At 54.2% G+C, this 25,000-nt stretch overlaps 3 protein-coding genes across 5 annotated transcripts; 1 reads left to right on the top strand and 2 right to left on the bottom strand.

The window, feature by feature from the left end:
* The first annotated feature begins 188 nt into the window (after positions 1-188).
* On the top strand, positions 189-2,747 carry TMEM140 (transmembrane protein 140). Its single transcript, XM_028486728.2, has 2 exons — positions 189-1,149; positions 1,915-2,747. The coding sequence occupies exon 2, from the start codon at positions 1,951-1,953 to the stop codon at positions 2,509-2,511; it is 561 nt and encodes a 186-aa protein (XP_028342529.1). The 5' UTR covers positions 189-1,149; positions 1,915-1,950; the 3' UTR covers positions 2,512-2,747.
* A 100-nt stretch (positions 2,748-2,847) lies between these two features.
* LOC102981770 (cell cycle regulator of non-homologous end joining) lies at positions 2,848-8,347 on the bottom strand. Of its 2 annotated transcripts, XM_028486730.2 has the most exons (4): positions 7,583-8,341; positions 6,222-6,482; positions 5,186-5,261; positions 2,848-4,330 (listed from the first exon to the last, which is right to left on the bottom strand). In XM_028486730.2, the coding sequence occupies exons 2-4, from the start codon at positions 6,353-6,355 to the stop codon at positions 4,082-4,084; spliced, it is 459 nt and encodes a 152-aa protein (XP_028342531.1). In that variant the 5' UTR covers positions 6,356-6,482; positions 7,583-8,341; the 3' UTR covers positions 2,848-4,081. The 2 variants fall into 2 exon arrangements, with proteins under 2 accessions (XP_028342531.1, XP_028342530.1); XM_028486729.2 differs by having other exon boundaries at positions 6,222-8,347.
* A 3,407-nt stretch (positions 8,348-11,754) lies between these two features.
* On the bottom strand, positions 11,755-24,994 carry LOC102982231 (WD repeat-containing protein 91). Of its 2 annotated transcripts, XM_028486726.2 has the most exons (9): positions 23,978-24,994; positions 21,977-22,170; positions 21,207-21,357; positions 19,831-19,925; positions 19,531-19,699; positions 17,358-17,466; positions 16,422-16,534; positions 14,739-14,936; positions 11,755-12,289 (listed from the first exon to the last, which is right to left on the bottom strand). In XM_028486726.2, exons 1-9 carry the CDS (start codon positions 24,266-24,268, stop codon positions 12,125-12,127), a joined length of 1,485 nt encoding a protein of 494 aa, XP_028342527.1. In that variant the 5' UTR covers positions 24,269-24,994; the 3' UTR covers positions 11,755-12,124. The 2 variants fall into 2 exon arrangements, with proteins under 2 accessions (XP_028342527.1, XP_028342528.1); XM_028486727.2 differs by lacking the exon at positions 14,739-14,936.
* Positions 24,995-25,000: the final 6 nt, after the last annotated feature.

Below are 25,000 nucleotides of genomic sequence, written 5' to 3'. Positions count from 1 at the left end.
TCACGTACCAGGCATAGGAGTTGGGACTGAATTCTATGTGCATAAAGGGGTGAGAGAAAGTAAATCAGGGACTACCACCTTCTCCACACGCCTGCTCATGGGCTTCCTAGCTCCAATTTATTTTGTCTCACTCTCTGTTGAAAACAGAGAGAGAGAGAGAGAGAGAGAGAGAGAGAGAGAGAGAGAGAGAAGAGGAAGTCAGAAACAAAGGCCCTGGGTGCCTGGGAAGCTGCTGCGTGATGTGGCTCAGGCAGTCTCCTCTGAGAAGCCCCAGGAATCTTTTTGCATTAAGCTTAATAATAATAATAATTTTTTTTTTAGCCCAAGTGTAACAGGCTTGAAATAGGAGAAATAAGAGGGAGCATTTACACAAAGGCTCCCCAACTCCCAACCTGGACCGTGGGGGCAAGTCAAATCTTATTTCCCCCTGCACAATGGTGTAAATCCGGATTCCAGTCCTGGAAATCCATCCTACGCCCCGAAATACCGAAATCCATTAAAACTGGAAATACAGGCTTTTACAAACATTTATTAATATGTAAAACCGTGCAAACTATGTTCCTGTTGGGAATTTTTCCCATCCCATGGGCTGCACTGGTTAAAACTTCTTACCGTACCAATCTAATACCGTGGACTAAACACACCCTTTTTACACCTGATAAATCTTTCTGTCTCTGCCAAAGGAGTCACTGATAAATCTTTATTCTCATCAGCCACCTACTGCAGACTGAATGTCTGTGTCCCCCCAAAATTCGTTATGTTGAAACCTAACCCCCAACGAGACAGTATTTGTAAGTGGGTCCTTTGGGAGGTGATTAGAATGGGATCGGTGCCCTTAAAAAAGAGGCCCCAGAGAGTTCCTGGTCCCTTCCACCATGTGAGGACACAGCAAAAAGTTGAGCCCTTACCACACCCCGAATCAGCCAATGCCTTGATTTCAGACTTGCCGCCAGAACTGAGAGAAAGAAATCTCTGTTGTTGACAAGCCACCCAGTCCACGGTAATTTGCTGTAGCAGCCTGCACGGACGGACGCCGCCCTCCCCCTCAGTCTATTCCACATCCTGCCCCGTCTCACCACGCTTTGTTTTTCCAGGCGCAGGACAAGTGTGGGAGTGGTCAGGCAGACCCTCCAGCCAGCTCTGGGAAAGGTGAGGGGCTGCGCCTCTCAAGGGGTCCCTCCAGAATCTCATCTCCAGGGCTGCCTCTGGGCCTCTCTCCAAGGCCACCACTGGCCACCACTCCTTGCAACGCCCACGCCACAGGCAGCCCTGGCCGGGTGCACTGCCGGACACCACTCTGTGTCTGGCCCTGTGCTCCTAGGCACTTCAGGATGGAAATGGCTGTTTTGTTCCATACTGGCAAATTTACAAATAAAGGCACAGTATGCAGACTGCTGTTTGAGAGGCCAATTTGGAGAAGTCCTTCTGATTAAAAACTTAGTGAAAAGATTTTTCAAAAAGATGAGGAAGGTACATCCTATATATATTGATACTACATACTATGGAGGGACTAGAGAAGGCAAGTTTCCTGTAGATCAATTTGGCAAAATGCAGTAAAATCACTAAAAAATATTGCTACCCTTGACCCAGTGATTGCAGTTTTAGATATTAATCCTAAGGAAAAATCAGATTCAGCGAAGTCTCAGGCCAAAGGGCATTCACAGTTACGATCTTTCCCGTCCTCAAAGCTGCCAGGAGGGCCCTTCCTCCTGATCTCAGCCCAGAGAGGCAGCTGAGGACTTAGCCCCTGGAGCCTGCCGGGAGATTACCCCAGATGTCTTGGTTTTGGTTTGGCTGTCTTGAAGGGAGTTTGCCACAGGTTTTTATGGAATTCCAGAAGGGAGAGCATGAGCTTGAGAAGAAACTGGGAGGGAGACAGGGAGAACTGGACACTCACGGCGTGACTTCCTGCAGGTACCCAGGAAGGCACCCTGCAAAGCGCAGGAGAAGATGCCCGTCCTAAGGTCAAGGCAGAGTAACCGACTGCTATTCCTGGGAATCATGGCACTCACAGCCGCAGTGATCTTCCTGCTGTTCTTTGCTCTCCTCTGGAAGGCCGGCAACCTTATCGACTTGCCCAACCTCAGAATTGGCTTCTACAACTTCTGTCTTTGGAACGAGGGCACTGGAGCCCTACAGTGTCACCAGTTCCCTGAGCTGGAGGCCCTGGGGGTGCCTCGAGTTGGCCTGGCCCTGGCCAGGCTGGGCGTGTACGGGGCCCTGGTCCTCACCCTCTTCGTCCCCCTCCCTCTTCTCCTGGCCTGGTGCAACAGTAACGAGGGAGAGTGGCAGCTGGCCGTGGGCTTCCTGGCCACGTCCTCCATGCTGCTGGCCAGCGGCCTGGGCCTCTTCCTCACCTACACATGGAAGTGGCTCCGGCTCTCCCTCCTGGGGCCTGGGTTTCTAGCTCTGGGTGTTGCCCAGGGCTTACTCATTCTCTTGCTTATGGCCACAGTCGTGTTCCCTCAGAGGGCAAATGACAAGAACTTGAGAGCTGCTAGCTCTGCCTAAAGGCTTACGTGATTGCAAGGGTTCTGTTTGAACTATGCTCAGATAAGGTGCCAGAGAATTCACGGGCTGCTGTGTCTTCTCAGCCGTCCTGTTTCATAGCTAATGCTGATCTCAAGATATAGCAGACAGGACCCACCGCGGAGGGGGTAGGGCACCCGACGTCAAGGACAAGAGGCAGCAAGGTCGGCCAGGGCTCCCTCGGCTTTTTAGTGTAGGGTGTGTGTCCTCTGGGACTTGTAAGGTTCCCAAGGACACCCTAAAACCACACAGCTCATTGTCACAAGAATTCCTGCTTTAACTAACTGATCTGAGCAAGCCATTCTTACTTTATCCTCAGAACAATGGGGAGATAAGGCTTCCTGTCATGGGGCCAGATTTCCAGGACAAGTTGCCAAATGCCAGACTGGAACCCAGTGAGGGTTTATGAAGAAACACCTCAGGGTCCCTGGGGGCCCTGCCTGGCAAGCTCCCCATCTCCATCCAAGGCGGGTAGAACGCAATGAGCCCCTCACCTCTGACAACGCTCCCAAAGGACCAGGAATAATCTGAGGGATTCACCGAAGACAGAACACATGGACACAAAGAGCAGCCTTGGTGGCTTTGAAGGTTCCCCTGAAAAGGCTCCCAGACCTGAAGCCCGACAGAGCAGGGGTCAGCGGGCAGATCACTCCCAGCACGTGACCTGGGAGTTCAGGAGCAGAAGACACTGGGTCCCTGGTCAGAAGGAAGGTGAACAGGACTGAACGGTTCCACATCCACGGGAATGCTGCATCCCCTCACCTCTCACCCCGGGCCCAGAAAGGATACAAGCACAACTCAGCACTGGGGAACTTTGTGTATTTTTCAGCACCTATATCTTGAAAACCTGTACAGCACGTGATTGCCTCATCCTATGCCTGTCAAAAGCCACACTGAATACAGAAGCAGAAACACAGACTCTAGTGTGATGTCTTGTCCTTGGTGTCTCCTTTGGGTTCCTGTCCCACTCTTGCTTTCCGACTGTCCAGGGACCAAGGCCGAGGTCACCCCGTGGAAGAAAGGTGACAGCTCGGGGTGGGGAGGAGGCCTGACTGGTCAGGAGGCTTCCCAATCTGTACGCCGAGCCTCAGGCTCCTAGACGGAGCCCAGCACTGTGGCAGGATGTCTGGTTCAGGGCTGGACGAGCAAGGGCTCACAGACTGATCGACTGCCTCGCGATGGAAGCTATTTTTAAAATAGGCTTCCTCCTTAGGGAGCCCAAACAGTAGGAATTCCAGTGTACTTAGCAGCCATACTTGTTTTTCTCTAAACATTATTGACTCTTTGGTTCCAGCAAGTTGATCAGCACAACCTCATCTCCCTGGAACCAGGTAACTGAATACAACAGGCCGCGGGGACCCCAGACCCTCTGAGCGAGGAGAGAGCACAGCGCAGGGAGGGTTTCTAACGGGAGCCCATTCTGATCCCTCGCCGCCCGAGAGCCGCAAAGCTGCGAGCAGAAGCCGTGACAGTCTGAGGGCAGCGCCCTGGCCAGGAGGGAAACCCAGCTTCCTTCAGCCACTCTGGGCAAAAAGCCCTGGAAGTCTGTCCCTCAGCTGAAAAATATCTCTCGGACGTATTTTAGCGCATCCCGGTCCTCCTCGAGGCCTCTGGCGCAGGCCGAGTCAGAGCCCGCAGGCCCCGGGCGAGGGCCGTCTTCCCCCCAGACCTCGTCCTCGCTGTCCTCACTTCTGCTCCCGCGGGGACTCGGGGACGGCGGCGCTGAGCTGGCCGGGGACTGCCCCGGCTTACCAGCGCCTGCCAGAGGCAGCTGCTCCAACGGCTCTTCCTGTTTTCGGTCCTGCTGAGTAGAAGCAATGGCAGGCAAAACAAACGCGGTTTTACTTCCCCAACGTGCTGGTATATCTGTCAGTGACGCAGAACATGCCCAGAAGCAACTGTGAATCCGGCACGGGACGAGCCAGGCCCTGCCCCCAAATCACAGGGGGCCCCTCCCTCCCTTCACCCGACTCCTCCCCTCCCCACCACCCCCTCTCAGACGGCGCAGAAGTAAGAGACCAGCTTGGGAGAGCAGCAGCAGGGGCCTGAGGAATAGCGCCACAGGAAAGAAAACTAGAATAAATGTACGTGGAAAGGCAGGGTGACAGAATGCAAGGAGCACAGGATACGAACCCCGAGTGTGGGTCTTAGCCTCTCCCTTACTGGCACCAAATCACTTATTGGAACGAATAATAATATCTATCAGCAGGTTATTGCAAGGAATAAATGCGATAGGAATATATAAAAGTCCCTGAGCAACTATCAAGTACTATACAACTCTAAAGTGGGACACTTATCATTCGCTTCCGGAAGCCAAGACACTCAGCGGCGTGGCGCTCCGCAGGGTGCTCAGAAATCACCTCGCCCGACTGAGACCCTCCAGAGAACACGAGCAGTTAACGACTTTTGTCCCGTCCACACGCCACCAGCACAGAGTCACCCAAACAGAGAGGGCTGCCCTCCCTCGCACAGCTGCGCCCTCCTAGGTCTCCAGACCCAAGCGGGTGCCCGCCTATCAGGGAGCGGGCTGCGGATGAACGGGCTCCTGGCCACCCCAGCAGGCAGGGCGCCTCTTTTATTAGCATGAACCAGGCCCTGGTCTAGTTTCTGCCCACCAAGAGTTTCTGGTCATAAGAAAAGACACAGCTGACTTTACCTCAATCAGGATCCCCAGAGCAACGTCTACAATTTCAGCTTCATTCATGCAGTACACAGTCCTCATGACAGGAAGTCTGAAAGAAAAGCACAAAGCTAGAGATGGCACGGAATCACCAGGGGCAGAGAACGAGAGCAAGAGCTGCGTCTCAGGGCCTGCCCGCCAGGGGTGAGCACAGCAGCTTCCCCAGGGCACCGCCGTGGCTTCTGCATCCTTGTAACCAGTGACTGGCACAGGGGGTTCTCGGGGCAACAGTGTGGGGCTTCCCAGCCTCCACCAGCTCCCCTGAGGGTCTGGAAACAGGCGCAACGGCCGGCTTCTGGGAGTCAAACTCACACACGCGGTGGATGCGAGCAGATCGAACAAGCCAAGACACAACCCACCCCCCTCCCACCGCAGTGCATGAACACAGTAATGGAGGGCGGCACAGACCAGAAATCACGGCTGGCCAATGACGAAAACTTAGGAAGGGAAGGGCAGAGAGAGACAGTGAGCGCCTGGGACCCCACGAGGGCAGAGGGCAGGGGCATCCCCTCCCTGGCAGCCCAGAAACCCCCGCCATTACCACCATTCAACTAACCCACCCCACAGCCTCTGATCTCAGGCCGGCACAGCAACCTGCAGCTTGTCTGCCTGTCCCTGAAGATCTACCCACAGGAAGACTGGACCACCTCGTCACTCATCTTGCCCAGTGGATGGTCACAATTTCTGTGGCAAGAGAAGAGACTGGCAAGTTGGACAGCTGGCGTCTGAGAGCTTGGCTGGTGTGTGTGACCTGAGAGGGGGAGCCGCTATCCAGGAGCTGACGAGTGAGGGTCTGGCAGTGGAGATTCACCAATAGAGGCAGAAGCCGGTGCCAGTCTGGGAGGGCACAGCTCACTTCCTGTGCACCCCCCAAGAGCTGATGAGAGGTCTGTGGACTGAAACACCCCACCTCACTGTTCTGCCTACACGGGAAGACTGGGCCCCGGCAACTGTGATGCCCCAAATCCCTCCCCCTGTCCTAATTCCCCAGGAGGACCAGAAGCTGCCCCACCTTGCTGCAGCCACTGGCACCGTGGCTGTTCTCCTCTTGGGGGTCTTCACCTGCACCGTCCTCTTTTCAGCCACCTGGGCTGTCATCCATGCGGGAAGCACCCTTTTTTTATTCTCAGATTTTAAGTCTTCCATCTCCCTAGTCTCTCATGAAGAGGAACCAGGGCCCAAGCTTAATGACTTCAGGACAGCAAATCCCACTCTCTCATCACACCAGGTATTATAGGTCTGTTTGTCCTGAATGGGAGTCCAGCTTTAATTCCTACAAAGAAGAACAAAGACCAGTGAATTCTAATAAGTGAGAATACTCCCAGGCATCAGCCGAAATTACTGGTCAGGGCAGGGCCCAGGAGACGCAGATGTGCCGTTCACAGGGCATGAAGGGGCAGGCGAGGGGCTCAGGGAGAAGCAGCCCTCCACGCAGGGCCCAGGGTCCCCACCGGCAGCCAGGCCCAACGCCTCCAGGAGCCTCTGCACTGAGCCATTCCACACGGGAGGAGTGGGCTGAACACCCTCCCAGGAGGAAAGAGGGAGGGAGGTGCCCCTGCGCCTCTCCACCCCAGAGGCTCACGGTCCCCAGGGTGCCCAGACTATCCCACCCTTATGACACCTCTCAAAGATCTCTCCCCTGTTTCTCCCAACCACAGACTTCTCATTCCCTCTTCTGGGAGCGGTTATAAGAAATTCCAAGGCCATTTTGATTCACAATGAGGTTTCACCGGCCAACACCCACTGCCTTACACCAAAGATACTTCTGACCGGTCAGATTTCAGCCAGCAGTAGGGTCAGGAATCCAGAAGCTGGGGCGCCGGGCTGGGGGGAGTGTCTCATCTTACAGGGCCTCTCCCCACCCGCACTAGATTCCACCTCAGCCCCTCCTCCTAAAGCTCAGCCCCGACCCTGTGACTCAAAGGGTGCTGGGCTCCACCCTCCACTTAGCAGTTAACCCTGAAGGCAGCTGCGGGCGCCTTCTGCCTAAATTCAAGCGGTGCTAATACTCATTCCCACATCTAACGAGCACCGCTAACCGCCCGGGACAAACACAGCGCGGCGGTCGGTGCATACATTGATTTGACCGTGAGGTAGATATTCTGAAGCCTATTTTACAGATGAGGAACAGAGACCGAGCAGCATGCACAAAGTCACAAAAAAGTTTGAAATGGCCGGCCGGGACACGCACCCGGGTCCTCCAGACTCCGCCGGCTGGGGGTGGGTGAGGGCCTGGGACGCCCCGGCGCGGCCCCGCGGGCGCGTGCCCAGCCCAGAGCTCGGGGACCCCGCGCCGTCCTGGCGCGACCAGACCGGTGCCGACCTGCAGGAGGAGGGCGAGGGGGGAAGCGCGACAACCACGCGGGGCCTCACCGGCAACAGCGCCGCCCGCGTCCCCGGCGCTCTTCCAGCAGGGGTTCCTGCCTCCGGGCCCGCGCCCCCTTCTCGGCTTCCGGGGCGGGTCCGGGAGTCTGATTCTGGGCGGTACTATAGGGAGCTCGGAGCCCGGCCGGCCGGGCCCCGACCCCGCGCGCACCGTGGCCTGCCCCCCGGCTCGGCCGCGTCCCCGCACTTCCGGCTTCCGGTCGCCCGCGGACGCGGAGGCCCGGGTGCGCCACCTGCCGGCAGATCGCGTTGTCTGCGCCCTCGGCGGTGGAGCCCTGACTCCCCAGGTGATGGGAGACGCCGGCCCCGCTGTCCCGGGTCCTGACAGTCTCTCCTTGACCACATCCAGGTGGGGCTCCTCTGAACTCTTCTCAGCTAGGCCCTGCCTTTTGGACTTCCGTGTGCATCTCCAAATTGTCCATTTTTAGCAAGAATACTGCTAAGTTGATTTAACCAAAGTCCACCCATCCCCCGCATCCGATCCTCACCCGCCACCATCTTCCAGGTGGTGTCTAATCACCCGGCCGCCCTCAGCAAGAATCCTGTTAGGTCAATTTAGCCAGAATCCCCTCTTACCCCTGATGTTTCCTGTTAATAATCATCCATCCACCGACCCCCCACCCTGCCACTTTTCCTTGTATTGGGAGTTGAGCCCAACTTCGCCCCCACTGCAAAACCCTACTGAGTAGCCCCCTCGAATAAAGTTTGCCTTACTTGTCTTTAACAAGTGTCATAAATAATTTTTAACAATATTTTTTCTTTAACAGTCCTCAAACGTGGCTCCATTTGAGGCTTGGTGGGTAGACTCTGTTAAAGTGTCAATTCCCAGCCCTCCCCCGCCACCAGAAATTAGGGGGAGGGGAGGAGGGGGATCTGCATTTTTGAAAGCTCTGCTGGGGAAGGGCAGAGGCGGGGTGCTCTCTGCTGGAGGCATGCACTCCCAGGCAAGGGGGGTGCAAGGGAGCCCCCCCGGGTGCAGGAAGGGAAATTAAAGATTCTGTTTACATTTCAAATTGGTCAGAGGTGTTCTCTCTGTAAACAGGGCTGCTCCACAAGGCTGCCCAGATGTCCTCACTGCTTTGTTTTCAGCCTGATGCTGAGCACTGTAGTTTACACGTGGAGTTAGCATCTAGTTTAACTTAAAATCACACAGCTTGAAGTAGCTTAAAAGACAGACAAAAAACAACAACAACAACCCAGGTGGCACACATCACTAAAAACACAAGCACAAGTGCAGAAGGTGAAACTTCTACCACATTTTGAGGCAAAAGGATGATCAGAACCAACCATCTACCCCCAAAATGCAAAATTATCATGACAGCCATTTGAAATGTGACTTACAACAAATCAGCTAATAATAGAATAATTACTCTCCATATGCTACAGGTGCAGGATAGGGGAGTGTGATCCAGAGTTTGGAGAATCCAGAGCCAAGAGTTCTCACTTCCAACTGTGTGTGCCTTTGGTTTCTGCAAAGCACTTTCACCCCCATACTAATCCTCAATCCTAGGGAAGTAGGCTGGTCCAGGAAAGTTTAAATCAATCAAGGCTTAAGGAGTAAATCAATGATTTCAAGTCACAAAACCAACCTGCTGTGCATTGGGGTAATTTAGCTGCGGGTTGAACCTGGGCTCTGCCTCCAGCCTCTTCAGGAGGCCAACCCTTCCAGGCAGGACTGGCTTCTCCTCTGATTCCCTAAAGGTTCCAAAATCACTGACCTCTAGGGTCCTCCGCTCCCACAGTCTGTGAGCCAGGACAAACCCAAGTCTAATGGGTGGAGGTGCATCATTTTGTTTTAATAAAGGAACAGAGAACACTTGCCATTATGAGAACCACTCCCTCCACCTTTTTCTCAAAAACCTTCTCCCATAGCCAGCCAAAAAAGGGGGTCAGAGGAGCAGGAAACCCATCTGCATAAAAAACTTTCTGTGTGAAAGGCCAAATAGGGATGAGAAAGCCCAGCTGTGGGATTTGAATGGGTGGGAATCAGCTCCTGAAGCATTTTGAATGCTGAATTCAGGGAGTCTGAGGTCTTGGAGCAGAAGCAGGCAAGTGCAGACAGGCCCCAAGGACCAGGGGAATGCACCTGCCTGTTCTCGTGCAGCCCAGCCCAGAGCCAGGGCTACACCTGCGCAGGGCGTGCGGCCTTGGGGGCCTGAGGCTGGACTGGCTTGGTGATTTTCATCTAGTTGCCCTTGCCCAAGCTAGTGGAGGAGTCTTGCTGGCATTCTCGGGTAGATGTCAAGCAGGTATTGTGAAGGAGAGGTGAATTTTTTTTTTTTTTTTTTTTTTTTGGCTGCGTTGGGTCTTCGTTGCTGCGCGTGGGCTTTCTCTAGTTGCAGCGAGCCGGGGCCACTCTTCGTTGCGGTGCGCGGGCTTCTCATTGCGGTGGCTTCTCCTGTTGCAGAGCACGGGCTGTAGGTGCGCGGGCTTCCGTAGTTGTGGCTCGCAGGCTCTAGAGCGCAGGCTCAGTAGTTGTGGCGCACGGGCTTAGTTGCTCCGCGGCATGTGGGATCTTCCTGGAGGTCAAGACAAGGGCTCGAACCGGTGTCCCCAGCAATGGCAGGCAGATTCTTAACCACTGCTCCACCAGGGGAGTCCCTGAATTTAAGTTTTGACATACGTTATTGGAGGATGAGAGCTCATCTTGGAGGGGCGAGGAGGTGGGACAGGGAGGAACACCAGGATGAATGCATGCTGACAAGCACTCAGGATGGGGTGGAGGTCAGAGAGTGATAGGCCAGGAGGGGACAGGGTGGCCCACTGCACATATCGTACTTGCTAATTTCAAAAGGTCAGAGGTTAATGGTGTTTTGGTTTTGTGTTTTTAGGCAGCTTCAAAGTGATGTGGAAGCCCCACCTCAATCCCTTCTGGTGGAGCCTCAGTCACATCAGCTATGAGCCAAGCTCAAAACAAGAGGGAGACAGGTATCCAAACCAGAGCATAAAGGAAATGAGAGAAGAGAGAGCTCTTCAAGTGTTTTCTACAAACCTTAAAGACATTTCAGCAAACCGTGGGGACCTTATTGAGAGGAGAGAATGGGCAATAAGACAGAAACTTCGAGATGGAGAGAGGAAAAGCTAAACAATGAATTCTCACTCAAATGAAACACATGACCGCTTTTTAAATGTCCTACAGAATCACCGGGAGAGATTAATAAGGTTGCTGCTTCAATGAAGAAGATGGGAAAAATTATAAATGGAAAAGTCTTGAGTTTGTTCATTTGAAGGAGGATTACGAGGTGGAAATGGGTAACAATGTGTAAGTAACTACTTATCACTAAGTCTCTGGTGTTATCTCATAACTGAGCCACATAAACACCTCCCTGCTTTCCTCCCAACTCCCAGCAGATCAGAGCCAAAGCTTTAGTACCAATCTCTTCATGATTTTCCAAAAGTAGGTAACTGGGAGCACTCCCACACCAGACCTGCACCCCGGATCTGGACTGGAGCCTCTGCAACAACTATCCTGAGCAGCTTGGTGACAAACTGCCCCTGTCAAGTGTCAGAGCCCGAGGTCCAGGCCTGAAATCCCACCACCTCAGGTGGAAGTGCAAGCGGGAGAAAGGAGTCATTTTCTTGTTCCTCTCCACCCTGTGAGGGCATCCGCCTCTTCAAAGTCCCACCCCAGCCAGGGAGCAAAGGACCAGGCTGTGGACACACGCGGATGGCATGAACCCTAGGTTCCAGGCCGGCACCTGGCCGACTTGCTCCTGTCCTCTGGTCACTCACCAGCAGAGGGCGCTGGTGGCCGGCTTTGTTCAAACTTAGGGAAGTGAAGTTGAAAGAATGGGAGGGACCACAATGACAGGTCCTGGGAAACCACAGCCACCCAGATGGAGAGGGGCAGATGCCTCAGACCCTGCACTTGTCCTAACAAAAGCTGCCAACTCTCAGGAAAAAGAAGACACCATGGCCTCCTTGACATGAGCCCAAAGAAATGGGAACGGCACAAACCTTGGTTAGCCAACAGAGCAGTAGAGAGAGGACATCCTACTTCCGTGGCAAAGCCAACAAGCAAAGCTCCAATAAAGGTCAGCCCCATGGCTGGTGAGGTAAGAGCTGGGGCGCAGGGCCGAAGCTCACAGTGACCATCGCCAGGGCAAAGGGTGAAGGGAGATGCTCTGCCGCACGCGTACGTTCCAGAAAGAGACACCAGGTGACCACAAGAGCATTCTTTTTTTAAAAAAGAAAACTGAGCGAATATATACAAAATACTTTCAATCTCTTCTAGGCCAACAGCAGCCATCACAATGTTTCTCCTGCTTCCTGAGCTTTCCTCCCACCATCTGGAGCCTGCTCCTGGCAGAGGCCGGCATGCCGATGTCTGGGGAACACGTGCCACGGTTCTACATGGCTCCTGTTCTCGTCAGGCGGCTGGACAGTGCCTGAGCCCCCTGGGCAGTCTCTCCCTGAAGACTCCCCACCCTGGCAGGGAGCCGGAAGGGGAGCGCCCTGTCTTCCTGAGCCGTCTCTGCCTGCCTCCCAGGATAATACTGCTTCCGTGGGTGGCCCTTGGGGCGGGCCCCATCAGACTTTATGGGCCAGGAGGGTGGTCAGCTTGATCTTGCCGTCCATGGAGGCAGTGAGGCAGGTCCCGCAGTCCACGGCTGTGCTCCAGTCCACGGTGACCACAGGGGCGCGGTGGCCGCCCAGGCTCAAACAGCTCTCCAGAACCTTCTCCTCCCCGCCCAGCTGCAAGGGGACAGGAGAGACGAGGTTCATCATCAGGCACTGCTCACAAACACATCCACTTTATCCACTTTCGGTGACCAAGCTGCCTCGAGCCTGGGGGCTGCCACCCCAAGCTGAGGACATGCCCAGACACACAGGTCCCCCTTTCCAGAAAGTCTCAGGTTCGTTGCTTGGACCAGGAAATATCTTCACTTTCCCGACTACAGTTACTCCTTCAGCTGAAGTGGAAAATAAGTCCCTAATATGCTCTGAAAGACACAATTTTCCCTGCCACCTTTAACCCGCTGTGAGCCATGTCTCCGGCTCGTGCCTGGTGTTCTCTTCCAGCACCATCTACCGCTCCCAGCCTCATGTCATGTATCTGCCTCTCTGTTTTACATTTGCTTCCCCCAGGGAACACCAGCGGCAGGAGGGCAGGAGGGCAGGGTCTTGGTGATTCCCTGCCGTGCGGCCGGCACACACCCAGAGAGCAGTGCTGTCACCGGAGGCCCTGGGTCAGGGCACAAACACGGCTCTCCTCTGTGCCGCCAGCACCTGCCGTCCGGGACTCATGTGCACAGGCGTGAGGGGTCAGAGGTAATAAGGAAGGGAAACCAGGAGCAGACTATCAATCCAGCTACGCGTAACATCCATGAGCAAGAGAGAGGAAGTATTCAGCCTTCACGGAGAAAACATCTTTAACAATCATGAATTGTTTATAGATCGTAAAAAATGGGGCCTGAAGGTCATTATATTCCTTAAGTAATTAGACCCCATTTTTGACATTTTTTAAATGACAGAGGAAAATCTTTCAACCCATTAATTGGTTATAGAGAAAGTCTGACTGCAAACCATATGAACTGATCAGGACAAATGATAAAGCCCGCACGATCAGAAATAAAATAATATACACACATACACACACAACACACAATCATACAGAGAGCAAAGGAGAGCCCACCTGAAACTCAACTAAATCTAAATAATAAAATTAGGCTTGTAAACAGAAAACTTTTTACAATATCTCCTGATAGCAATTACAAGAAATTATGGAGCTTTATATGAAACCATCACACTGTACACCTTAAATATATACAATTTTTGCCAACTGTACCTCAATAAAACTTTTAAAAGATTTTTAAATGCATATATTTAAATAAATAAGTAAAAATAAAGTGTGGAACTAATTTTTAAGGAGAGGGCAAGAGCCACCCAAACCATCACCATCTGCGGAAAAGAGGAGCCTGGGTGACAGTAAACCCAGGCTTCCCGGGGCCACACTCAAGGTCAACCGTCCAGAAGCCTCCTTACTTCCCACTTCAGCAGCCCCCCTCCCCCTCGCCCCACCGTGTGCCCTTGCTCCCCTCTGCCCTGTGGAGCCCCAAAGCCCGCCTTCCTCCACATGCTCCCAACTCCTCCTCCTCCTCCAAAGGCCTCAAATCCACAGACAGCCCCCCTGCCCAGTCCTCCCTGAGGACTCGGCCCCCACCCGGCTTCCTCCCCTGGGGGCCCTCAGCTCTGTACTGTCGTCACTGCTGGTGCTCGCGTCTCGTTCTCACGTGAGCGTGAGCCCCAGGAGAGCGGGGCCACACTCTCCGTCTCCTGTGTACGCTGCCCAGGGCCAAGGACATGCCCGCAGGCAGCTGCCGTCCAGAGCACTGGCTGCCCGCTGGCTGTGAGCCACGCGAGGCGAGCTCGGGGAGCCCCAGAGAAAGAGCATCCCACTCCGTGACTCCACCTGGAGACGAAACACCGCCAGGCAGAGAGCTAGCACCGCGGCTCAGGAGTGAACCCACATGGCAACGCGGAACCAGACCGTGTGCTTAGGCCACGACACAAATGCTCATCCCTAGTCTATTTGGTAGCGCTCGTAAAATAGGAGAGATTTATAATTTCGTTCAATCATACATCCAAGAAAAAGTACATGAACCAGAGAGGCTGTGACGTGAGAATTAAGCAGATAAACTGAGTGGACAGCTTACATCCCGTGTGACAAATCACACCCCCCGGATTTCTGTCCCAGCCATGGATTGTAACGTCCTTGACCCACAGGACCTCCCATAAACAATAAACCTACACCAGATTACAGTACCTGGAACAGACCACCTAGGCACCCTCCTGTTAGGGGTATGTCCCCCCAAACCGACCTACAGCCCTTCTCCCTAGCTCTTGAGGTTTTCTATAGTTGGTATTATTCCCAAGGAGGGAGGCAGAAAAGGGACAGAGTTTCATCCAAGGACAGTGACAGGTGAGCAGAGAGGACGGACATGCCACCCTCATGCCCACTCCCGCCTGCTCCCTCGAGCCGGCCTGCAGCCGGGAGGCCCAGGCGCTCTCCATCCCGGGTCAAAGGCTTCTCCACGGCCATCGGGGAGGGACAGAGATTGGGACAGAGACAGGGACAGAGGCTCGAACTCAACCGGGCCCAGACCTCCAAGGAGGAACCTCCCTGCCACCACCCGCCAGGTACCTTATAGATGACGCCCCCTGTGGCAGAGCACGTCAGCATGTAATTCCCCTCTGAGTCAAAAGCAAAGAGTCGGCCCCGGGGGACCTGGACCTGCTTGTAGCCGCTGTAACCCGACAGCACGAAGGGGCCCGTGGCGTCAGCGGGGAGGCTGTACTCGGACACCTTCAGGCCGCTCTTGTGGATGTTCCACTGGATGAACTGCAACCGCAAAGCACAAGCACGGCACTCTCAGTGGGCCGGCAACAGAGCCCAGGTCCGGGGGGAGGAGAGAGGACGGGCCCCAGGAAAGAGGAGGTGGGTCCGCAGGCCCCAGGAAAGGTAGTGAGATGACCACCCAGTCCCGACTCTTCCCAACACAATTTAAGCATTTTCTTAAGGGAAGAAAATCTAGAAAGAGTCAGCCACTTCATGTCAAAGCCTGAAGTTTCTCTCTGGCCTGACTCCAGGAAAGGGAAAAGGCAGGCAACAACCTTCGCCTGGATTCCCATCTCTCAAGCAAGGGCAACGCTCCAGTGATTGTTATTATTACTGCTGTTGTTGTTTTCATTATTAATATTACTGTCAGGGTTAGAACCCAACTAGATTTTTCTTAAAAACAGGACAAGTTCCAAATGCACTTCCAGTTTCTCAGCAGTGCAATCAATGCAACACAAACAATGAGGTATAAGCTGAGCTTCACGTTCTTAGTGCAAACAGCCTTTTAGCCCACCCAAGGGACAGGCTACCTGGGTGTGACCACCGCTTAAGTGAGAATCCTACTCAAATAAGTAGGAAGTAGAGCTTGGATTTAAAAATCCCTTCTCGGGCTTCCCTGGTGGCACAGTGGTTGAGGGTCCGCCTGCCGATGCAGGGGACATGGGTTCATGCCCAGTCCGGGAGGATCCCACGTGCCGCGGAGTGGCTGGGCCCGTGAGCCATGGCCGCTGAGCCTGCGCGACCGGAGCCTGTGCTCCGCAGCGGGAGAGGCCACAACGGTGAGAGCCCCGCGTACCGCAAAAAAAAAAAAAAAAAAATCCCTTCTCATAGTTTTCAAATGAAGAATTCATTTCGTAATTACTGTCTTCATTGGATAATACAGGTGGATAGTATACAATCCAAAAAGTACAGGAGGGTACCCATGAAAAGCTAGTCTTTCTCCCAGCTCTGCCTGCCCCAGCTCCCTTTCCAAGGATCCTAATGAATCCTTCCAGAGAGAATCTAAAGGGGGCACTTATTTTTACTTTTTTCCCCAGCTTCCTTTTTACATTTCTTGACTCTGTTTGGGCGAAACTGTCTGCAGCCCCCAGCCCCAGCAAGCTCTACATATCCATGCTGTGACCACCCAATGACCAAGCTCACTGAAGTACATCCTGGCACCCCTGGGAGCTCACTGAGTCAGGTGGGTCAGTGAGATGAGTCTTTTTTGCTACAACCAGGAGGAAGGATGTAGGTCTTCCCCTTTCATAAGAACAGTCAACTCCCACTGAACTCATTTAAAACTCACAAAGACCCTGTGAGACTGGTTACTATTTTCATCTCTGTTTTACAGATGACAAAACTGAGGCAGAGGCCCAAGGTCACAGACCGTAAAAAGTACGGTCGGGATTGGAACCCAGCCGCCATGCTGTTCTGGCGCTCTCTAGAATCTCAGATGCCTAAGCCAGAGGAAGGGAGGTTCCTGACCCAAATCCCATTCCCACCTACCTTCCCGTCCTCGCCAATGCTGTACACGGTGTTCTCATCGTAGCTGAACTCCACAGAGCAGACCTCCCCGCAGTGGGCCTTCCAGCTCATAGCGCACTCGTGCTGCTGCATATCTGAGGCAATGAGACGCCACTAGGATTCCCGCCCAGGCCCTGGGGAGACATCTGCCCACAGCAGGAGGTACCTCTCACCCTCCCTCTGCTCCGTGGGTGGCAGAGGGGCTCCCAGACCCGACAGGAGTCACAGAGCTGACCCCTGGTGAAGAGTGGGCACTGGGTGCTTCATTTTACCAGTTCTCTCCTCCACTGCGCCTAGTCTTCTGCTAACCAATCCTAAACGGAAGCTTCTTTCACTGGGTCAAAAGTCAGGTTCAGGAATCCCTGGGTGGAGCCTGAGCTCATCTGGGGAGCCCGTAAGTCTAGGACGACACAGAAGTCCTTCCTGGGAGGGAGCTGTAACTTCCCACCAGGGAGCCCTAGAGATCGGTTAAAGATACAGTCCCCAGGGCCTCCCCAGACCCTCTGACTCTGGTCTCCTGGAACAGGCCTGGCGTGAGGAGCTTTAAACAGCATGCCAATGACTGACGCACACCGTTCTACCGCTCTCACGGGGACAATGAAGTGGTCACACCAAGAGGACAGGGCGGCATTACTCTCTCGTATCCTCTTGGATCTCACTCGGGCCATGAGGACTCAGATCCAACAGCTCAGGACTGGAGGACTGCTAAGCTCCACCCCTCCCGTGCCCATGGACACGGACCACGTGCAAGGTAATTAGGGGGTCCTGAAAACAGCAGACTGACCAAAGTTAAGTGCTATTGCATGCATCTTGAACTGGGGTTTTGCAATAGCCTCTAGTCCAGCTGGCAAAAATCCAACTCTCTTCCCTGGGGCATTTGAGGAGGGGACCAGGATGGCCGTGAGCACGCTTGCCTACCGAACAGCCGGATGACGCCATCAGCTGCCCCCGTGACCAACAGGTTCCCATTGTGATTGAAGGCTGTGCAGTTGATGGCAATGGGCTCCGGATCCAGGGAGAACTGGAGCTAGAAAAAGGACAAACTAAATTTTAAAATGTACGACGGAAATAAACCAAATTTCAAGACAGGTTCTGTTTGAAAGGGGGAAGGGGACCAAGACTGAGGAAGGGCACGCCAGGGCATAAAGAGTGTCGGTAATGTTCCACTTTTAAACCGTGATGGTAGGTAGGTGCTCATTTTATGGTTCTTCTCGCTATTCTGTACACCTATGATTTCAATATTCTCTTCTATGTATTCAATATTTAATGAAAAATCGAAAAATAACAAGTGAACATAAAATCACAAATCACAAGTTCTTAGCACAAACTAACAAGATTAAAAAGGACCGAATCAGACTGGGTGGGTATAAAGCGGAGCATCTACGAGATGCTTGAGGACAGATGTCAGCCGGATGGAGTGGGGTAGGAACGCTCTCGAGAGGGGACAGCATGCAGGAAGGGCGTGTGGCTGCAGGATGAGGAGGACAGGCAGCACCAGGAGGCTGGAGCAGCAGGGAGGGCCAGACCAGGCAGGGCTCCAGGGAGTGAGGATGGGAAACCTGGAGGAGCGGGAAGGAGCGGGAACGTGCCTCCGTGTCTGCCCATCCCCCAGGCGCAGTGTGGCAGGCGGGCGCCGTGGGGGGCGCTGTCCAGCAGCTGTCCAGCAGCTGTCCAGCTGAGGGGCGCTAGCGGGCGTGTCCCCGGAAATGGAGAGAAGTGTTCAGACTGCAAACAGGTTTTGGAGGTGGAACTGACAATGTCTGCTCCTGGACTGACTTCACGGTGAGGGAGAAGGCTGGCTCCAGAAAGGCACCTGGTTTCTCAGTGGGACGCATCTGCCAGGACGAGGGACAGCAAGAACTGACGTGGCAGGGTGGCCCTGACTGGCAGGAGACACCTGCGAGGCTTCCAGCTGGGAACAGGAAGGCGCAGAAAGGCACAAACGGAACACTCGGGACACAGCCACCAACAAGACAGGGACACTTCAAGTGTCCGGTACCAGCAGGAAACAAGCTGCTGCACGTAAGGGCCTGACCGAAACTGAGTATCCCAAGAAACACCACTGCCTTTTAAACAGGTGAGTGTAAACAGCACTGAAGCTCTCAGGATTCAGGGTCAGAGCTGTAAGCATCTGCTACTGTCCTGGGTGGGAAGGCATCCTCTGCTCCTGGGGAAGGTGAGCCACAGGCCCTGTGAGCAAGCTCTCTCAAGACTGTCATTTCTTAAGAATACGCATGTGTCCTCACTGCTCCTAGCTGCTGCTGCAATTTTTATGCGATTGTAAGTTAAGAGGGAGGCAGAAGGGGACTCCAGTTGTCTCCTGAAAAATAAACCACCTGAATGCGTAACACTAAGTGAGAGAGGCCAATCTGAAAAGGCTGTCTGATTCCAACCATATGATATTCTGGAAAAAGCAAAACTATGGAGACAGTGTAAAGATCCACGGTTGCCAGGGGCTGGGGGCGGGGAGAAGAGCACATGGAGCACAGTGCAACTTTAGGGCAGTGGAAATACCCTCTGTGACACTATAATGGTGGGGGCGTGTCATCACACATCTGCCCCAACCCTTAGAACGTACAACGCTAAGACTGAACCCTGATATAACCATGGACTTTGGGTGATTATGATGGTCGGTGTAGGTGCGTCAGCTATAACAAATGTGCCCCTCTGGTGCGGGATGCTGACAGCAGGAGAGGCTGTGCGTGTGTGGGCAGGGGGTATATGGGGAATCTCTGAAACGTCCTCTCAATTCTACTGTGAGCCTAAAACTGCTCCGATAAAAGAAAAAATACTTTAAATAGTTTAAAAAATGAAATTAAAAAACTTTAAATAAGCCAAAAGGGCCCGATAAGAGGCTGTGTGTGAATCCTAAATTTGTGGCACGATGCTGGACGACTCCAGTTGCTGGCAATCTGCCCCACTGGAGTATTAGTACTTTTCAACACTTAAATGTTGAAACCTCCTCACAAATCAAAATGTTGACGAGCCCAAAGCAAAGAGGGAAGAGACCTCAGAAACAGAGGGCGGCACAGGCTGTGCGCCTGCCCGCGAGTGTGACCAGCCCCAGGGAGACCACGGGGCAGGCCCGCACCTGCTGCTTCATGGTTTTCGTGTCCCACAGCAGCAGCTTGCCAGGAACCTGGTTGGTGCCCTTGCTGCCGATGTCTGGCGCGGACAAGTCCACCTGGGCAGCAAGGCTCGGAGCTGCGGCTGAACAGACGAAAGAGGCCCCGCTGGGGCTACACGCGAGAGACAGGATCCTGCAACACACGTGGGGCCGGGTCAGTGCTCCGCCCGTCCACAGAGGGAGGGGGAGCGGGGCTCGGAGGCTCGGCCAAGGCCAAGGTGGGCCCGCCGAGCACAGCAGTTGAGGGAGCGGCCTCCAGCGCACCTGGGCATATCATCGTTGATGCTGATCTCACAGAGGTTCTTCTTGGCTTCCGTGTCATAGAGGCGCACCGTCCCCACACCGCTGCCCAGCAGGAGCTGGAAGGAGAAGGGGCGGGAGAAGCGAAGGACGGCTCTGGGTCAGGCCCGCTCAGGGAGGCCCACTGGGGGGCCAGGCCCACCCCTGTGCAGTGGGCCAGGCTGTGGGGTGAGGCCTGCCTCCACTTCTCCAGCTAGTTCAGGGGAAAAACCCGGCTACAAAGGACCGCATTTAAAACTTAAAGACGTCACAGGTGACCTCGAACAGAAGCAAAACCACAAAAGGAATGTGTGGAACAGACGCTCTATTGCTACCTCGGGTCGGGCTGGAAATGAGACGCTCTGCCCACCCCACCCCACCCCCCACCCCGCGTCTTCCAGTTTAAATCCCAGCTGTCCCAGTCCTGCCCTCTGGCTCCTCATCCACCACCACCTCCCTGGGCAGCGGCCCCAGCTGGTCACTGGGCTGGGGGACAGCCCCATTTGTGTGTCCTGGGGACAGCTCTGGCTCTGGGCCTACAAAGGCCTCCAGAAAAAACAGAGGAGGCTATCCTTGTGATTTATTTGGTGAAAACGTCAAAGACAATAACGAGGACCGCCAGAAGAAAGCACCAGAAGCAGATCTGAGGGTGTCCCCCAGGAATATTCCCTAGAATATGGCCTCAGCATTCACCTAGCAAACTGACACTGGTACAGTGCAAGCCCCGAGATCCTAGTGCCATAAGGATAATTCCTGCAGTTGTCAGAAATCATTAAAAACCAAGGCCTGCTCCTTGGGCTGCTGCGTATGATCCCCTCCAAAATGGAATACGGTGAAGAAAAAAAAAAAAACACTGTAAATCAACTTTATCTCCTTAACTACAAATTCTATGTCAAATATTAAAGTCCAGCAGGAAAGAGCGCACTGTGCTAACACCACTGTGGGAACCCCAGAATAGGACACACCCCCTCCGGCCGGCGCGGGGAGGGGTCTCGGCAGGAGGAGGAGCAGCTGGAGACGTGCAGGGATGGCAGGAGCTGGCGGGGGAGAACAGGGAGGGAGCCGGTCTCTCTGCGGGGAGACGAAAAGCCAGCCAGACCACTGCACACAGGAAGAAGGCCTCTGCCATCGGACAGGGTCCCACTGCGGCCTAATTCCAATTCCTGTTAATCCAGCAACCTCCAGATAGGAGCCTGCTGGGACAGTCCTGGATGTATGGTCCCTGACTTCCCAGTGAGAGAGAGAAGGGAGGGGCTCGTCTTGGAGGCCCCAACCAGGCCTGTGGTGCTGGAGCCACTGGGGAGAGCCCTGGAGAGTTCTTCACTTAGACCACGGGTCCAGCAACAAGCAAGACCACTCACCAGCCTGTCCCGCTTGGTGGCCCACTCTAAAGAGAGCAGCGGCGACTTGGAAATGGAGGATGCCTTGGTCTGCATGATGGGGTTGAAGGACCACACTTTGATGACCCCATCTACGTCTAAGCTGGCGACCCTCCTCCCCGAGCAGTCCACTCTAAGATGAGAGAAAGGGGGACGCTGTTAGCACCCTTGCCTTAGTCCGCCCGCCGTCCTCTTCAGCACACCCAGAGGATTGCTTTTCTGACTCCCCTGCTGAGAGTCAAATGCCCACACTCCAAGGACGGGCGTGAACTACTTCTAGAAATATTCATTCGTCTTCTGTCTGAGAACTACTTACAAAGCATTTATTCAATATTATGTGCTGAGCCCTGTGGGCAAGATGCACACAGCCCCGCCCTCGGCACTCGTGGTCTCTAGAGACTGAGAGCCTCCTGCATCACGGCTCCGAAGCCCATCACGTCCATCAGAGCAAGGGATCACCTACCCTCTGGGCGTTGCACCCCAGAAGCAGGAGTGGAGAGGCTGACCCGGCCAATCGCAGCTCTCGCCAGGACCTCAACGGCAGCTGTCCAGCCCTCCTCTGACGGTTCAGGGGTGACCCCGGTCCCTCGGGGCCATCCCACCCTCCGCATCTCTGTTACCTCTCATCATCCTGCTTGCCACACCTTCACACGCACAGCCTGAAAACCGAGGCTTCCCGGGGAGCCCAAACCCCACGCCATCAGCCTTTCCCCCAGAGGGCCCTGGCCCCGGCCGGCCGGCCCAACACCCACCTGCAGTGCATGATGGAGGAGTGGTGCTCTCCGTACTCCTCCTGCCCCAGCACGATGAACGGCTGCTCGGGGCGGACCCCCCCACCCTCAGGGCCTGCAGCAGGAGCCCGTGTCAGGGTCTCCAGCACCTCCACGTGGAGCTCCGGGCAGGGCTCTGCCTCCGGGCCACCAGCTTCAGGCTTCTTCTCTGCACACTGCACCAAGCAAAGGGGGCACAAGTCAGCTGTGAGGGGTCTGCACTGGGCCCAGCCATTCCCCACGTCTGGGGACACACTGCGAGATGTCTGGGACACAGGCCACAGCCCTCGGGGGAGGATCCTGGTGGTCTCGGGGTCTAGAAGAAAGAGCTCTGAACTACAAGATCCTGCTCTGCTGGCGGCCCCTTCCTAGAGGCCCTGCTCCTCTCACAGGCCCTGTGGAGTGTGGGCCACAGGCTCCCGGCCACAGCTGACGAGACTCGGGACACGCACCACCTTGACAGACCAGGCCAATGATAACAAGAATCAGTTAGTGAGTGAGTGCCTACTGCATTCCAGGCACCACGTGAATATGACTGATTGTCTCATTTAATGCTCCCCCCAACCATTTCTGATCCTATTATTAACCCCACTTTACAGCTCTGGAAAGTAAGACTGAAAGCAGAAGTTAAATAACTTGCCTAAGATCAAGAGCTGGCCCGGGGTAGGATGCAGATGTGGAGCCGGGTCAGTCAGAGGCAAGCGTGGCCCCTCGCCAGTGCGCTGCCATGCCAACCAGCACCTCCTCCTGGGAGAGGGGTATTCAGAGACCGGGGCGACGGGCCAGGCACAGAGATAGACCTGAGCACAGCAGCAGAGCCAGAGCCAAGCGGGGCACCAAATGGCACCCCACACACCCTGCCACCCGGGAGGGCGGCAGCCGCCCGTCTCTGCCTCCCTGGGACAGCAAGTGTTGGCCATCACGATTACTATCTGCTCACCCAGACATAACCCAGGCCAGAGGGCACCAGCCAGAGCACTCCCTACCACCCGCGTGGTTCCTGAGGCTCCTCTAAGCACTCCTTGGGGTCCCAGAAAGAGCAGTTCTACAGCAAAAATGGGATGGGATGGGATGGGATGGGATGGGATGGGATGGGATGGGATGGGATGGAATAAACAGAGAAACAGAGAACTCCAAGCTCAGAGAGGTACCTTACGGGAGTGGCTGAGCTCGGGTGCGCCTCTAATCCTACAGCACAGAAGGATTTGAGATCCGAGCCGTAAGGGTCTACGCTATCGAACCAGAACAAGCACAGGGCTGCTACCGCCAAAAAATGCCTTTAAAACAGGCAAGTAGCCTCAATTAGGAGATAAATGGTCAACAAGGTGACTTAGGCAGTGAATCCCTTTTGCCTTCAATCCAGAGTATTTGACCAAAACAGAAGCAGCTTATACCACCAGGAAGAGCAGACCCCAACCCATATTCACTAGTGAGAGGAGTCCCTGAGCTCGCGTGGCAAGGGCCCTGGGCCGCAGCACGACGCTGTGTGGACACGTGGCTCTCCGGGCAGCGGCTCCAGCATGGAGTGCAGGAGAAAGTGATCCTATGATTGAGCAAGTCTGGGAGATTCTGGGTTAAACCAAGGGAAACAGGTCTCTCTCCCACTGACTCTGAGGGCCCGTGACACGCTAACATGCCCAGTTTACCTAACGGAAGGACAGAGCATGCAAGGGGTCCCAAAGCAATTATTCACAGAGCTCATCTTCTGGGAACATTTTCAGAGGCCAGCATTTTCTGGCCCCTGTTTAGGGAAACACTCCATCGGGAAGGAGGGATCACTGGAGAGCCAGGTGGTTTTGAAACAAAACAACCAAAGTGCAAGCAATTAAACCCAGTTAGGCAAAACCACACTCTACACAGCAGAAGAAATCAAGAGAGGTAAGAACAGGCCCTACACTGCCCCCCCCATTTTCCATGGCCCTCCACCATGTAGCCGCGTGGTGTCCCTGCAGGCGGTCGTGAGATGCCAAGGCCAAGCCGTACCTGCAAAGTCATGGAGAAGAGCTCCTTCCGTTCCTTGCCATGGTCCTGCAGGCGCCGCTGGCGGTGCTGTGACCAGCTGGACTCCCCAGTGGCCAGCCCGCTGAAGAGGCTCTTCCCGTCCTTGGGCGCACATGCTGGCTCCCTACCCTTGGTGCTCTGGAGGACGAGACACCAAGCTGTGAAAAGTCTCTTCCTACCTGGGCCCAGGCCATGACACCTGGGCCAGGAGGGGAGCAGGAGCCAAGGAGTGGACTCTACCCTTACTCCTGGGTAAGGTTCCTCCCTGGCCATGCTGAGAGGTAGTTAAAATGTTACTATGTCAGCCCATGAGCAAAGTCAAGGGCAAAACATAAGCAGGCTGGACATCCTCCTTTCTGTTCCCCACTCCCCCATCCTGAGAGGACAGGTCCCCAGCACTTCTCCACCCGCCACACCTATCACCTGGAGGTAATACATATATATCTCCTTGATCTAACTGGAACAGTTAACTTTATTTAGCTTAGCACTTACTAAGTGACAATTATGAGGCAGGTCAGGCCCTACGCTGGGCGTTACAAAGATTTACAAGCAATTATATGTTTAGGCAATACAGCAAAAAAATTATGCAAAATAAAATCACCCCTCTGGAGGGAAAAAGGAACACAGTACCCTCTTGTTTTGGGCCAAGTGCATGACTAAACCAGCCAATGTTAACAAATATTGAGGTATCTGGAAATGATTACTAGGCAACCAGAAAGTCTTAACAGAAATTGTTGGAAACTCAAGCCCTTTTGAGCAAGATAAACTGGACAAGAGAGAAATTGGCATCTTCTGGCTCCTTTTCATAGCAAAAGAGATAAAGTCAACCAAGGTTACAGCAAATGAACTCAGTAATTCCCACTCCTATAGAGACTGAAGATTCCTTATCTAGAGCTTTTTAAAAAGGACCTGCCGCCTCATCACCTTTCCAAATTATCTGGCTGGTTTCTTTTTTTCCACCCTTATTCCCACAAATTGTGATGGTCACACTCCTACCCCCCCAAC

Source organism: Physeter macrocephalus, unplaced genomic scaffold (assembly GCF_002837175.3).
Source record: "Physeter macrocephalus isolate SW-GA unplaced genomic scaffold, ASM283717v5 random_1594, whole genome shotgun sequence".
Classification (NCBI taxonomy): domain Eukaryota; kingdom Metazoa; phylum Chordata; class Mammalia; order Artiodactyla; family Physeteridae; genus Physeter; species Physeter macrocephalus.
Note: the sequence above shows the minus strand (reverse complement) of the source record. Positions and strands in the feature narration are given on the sequence as shown.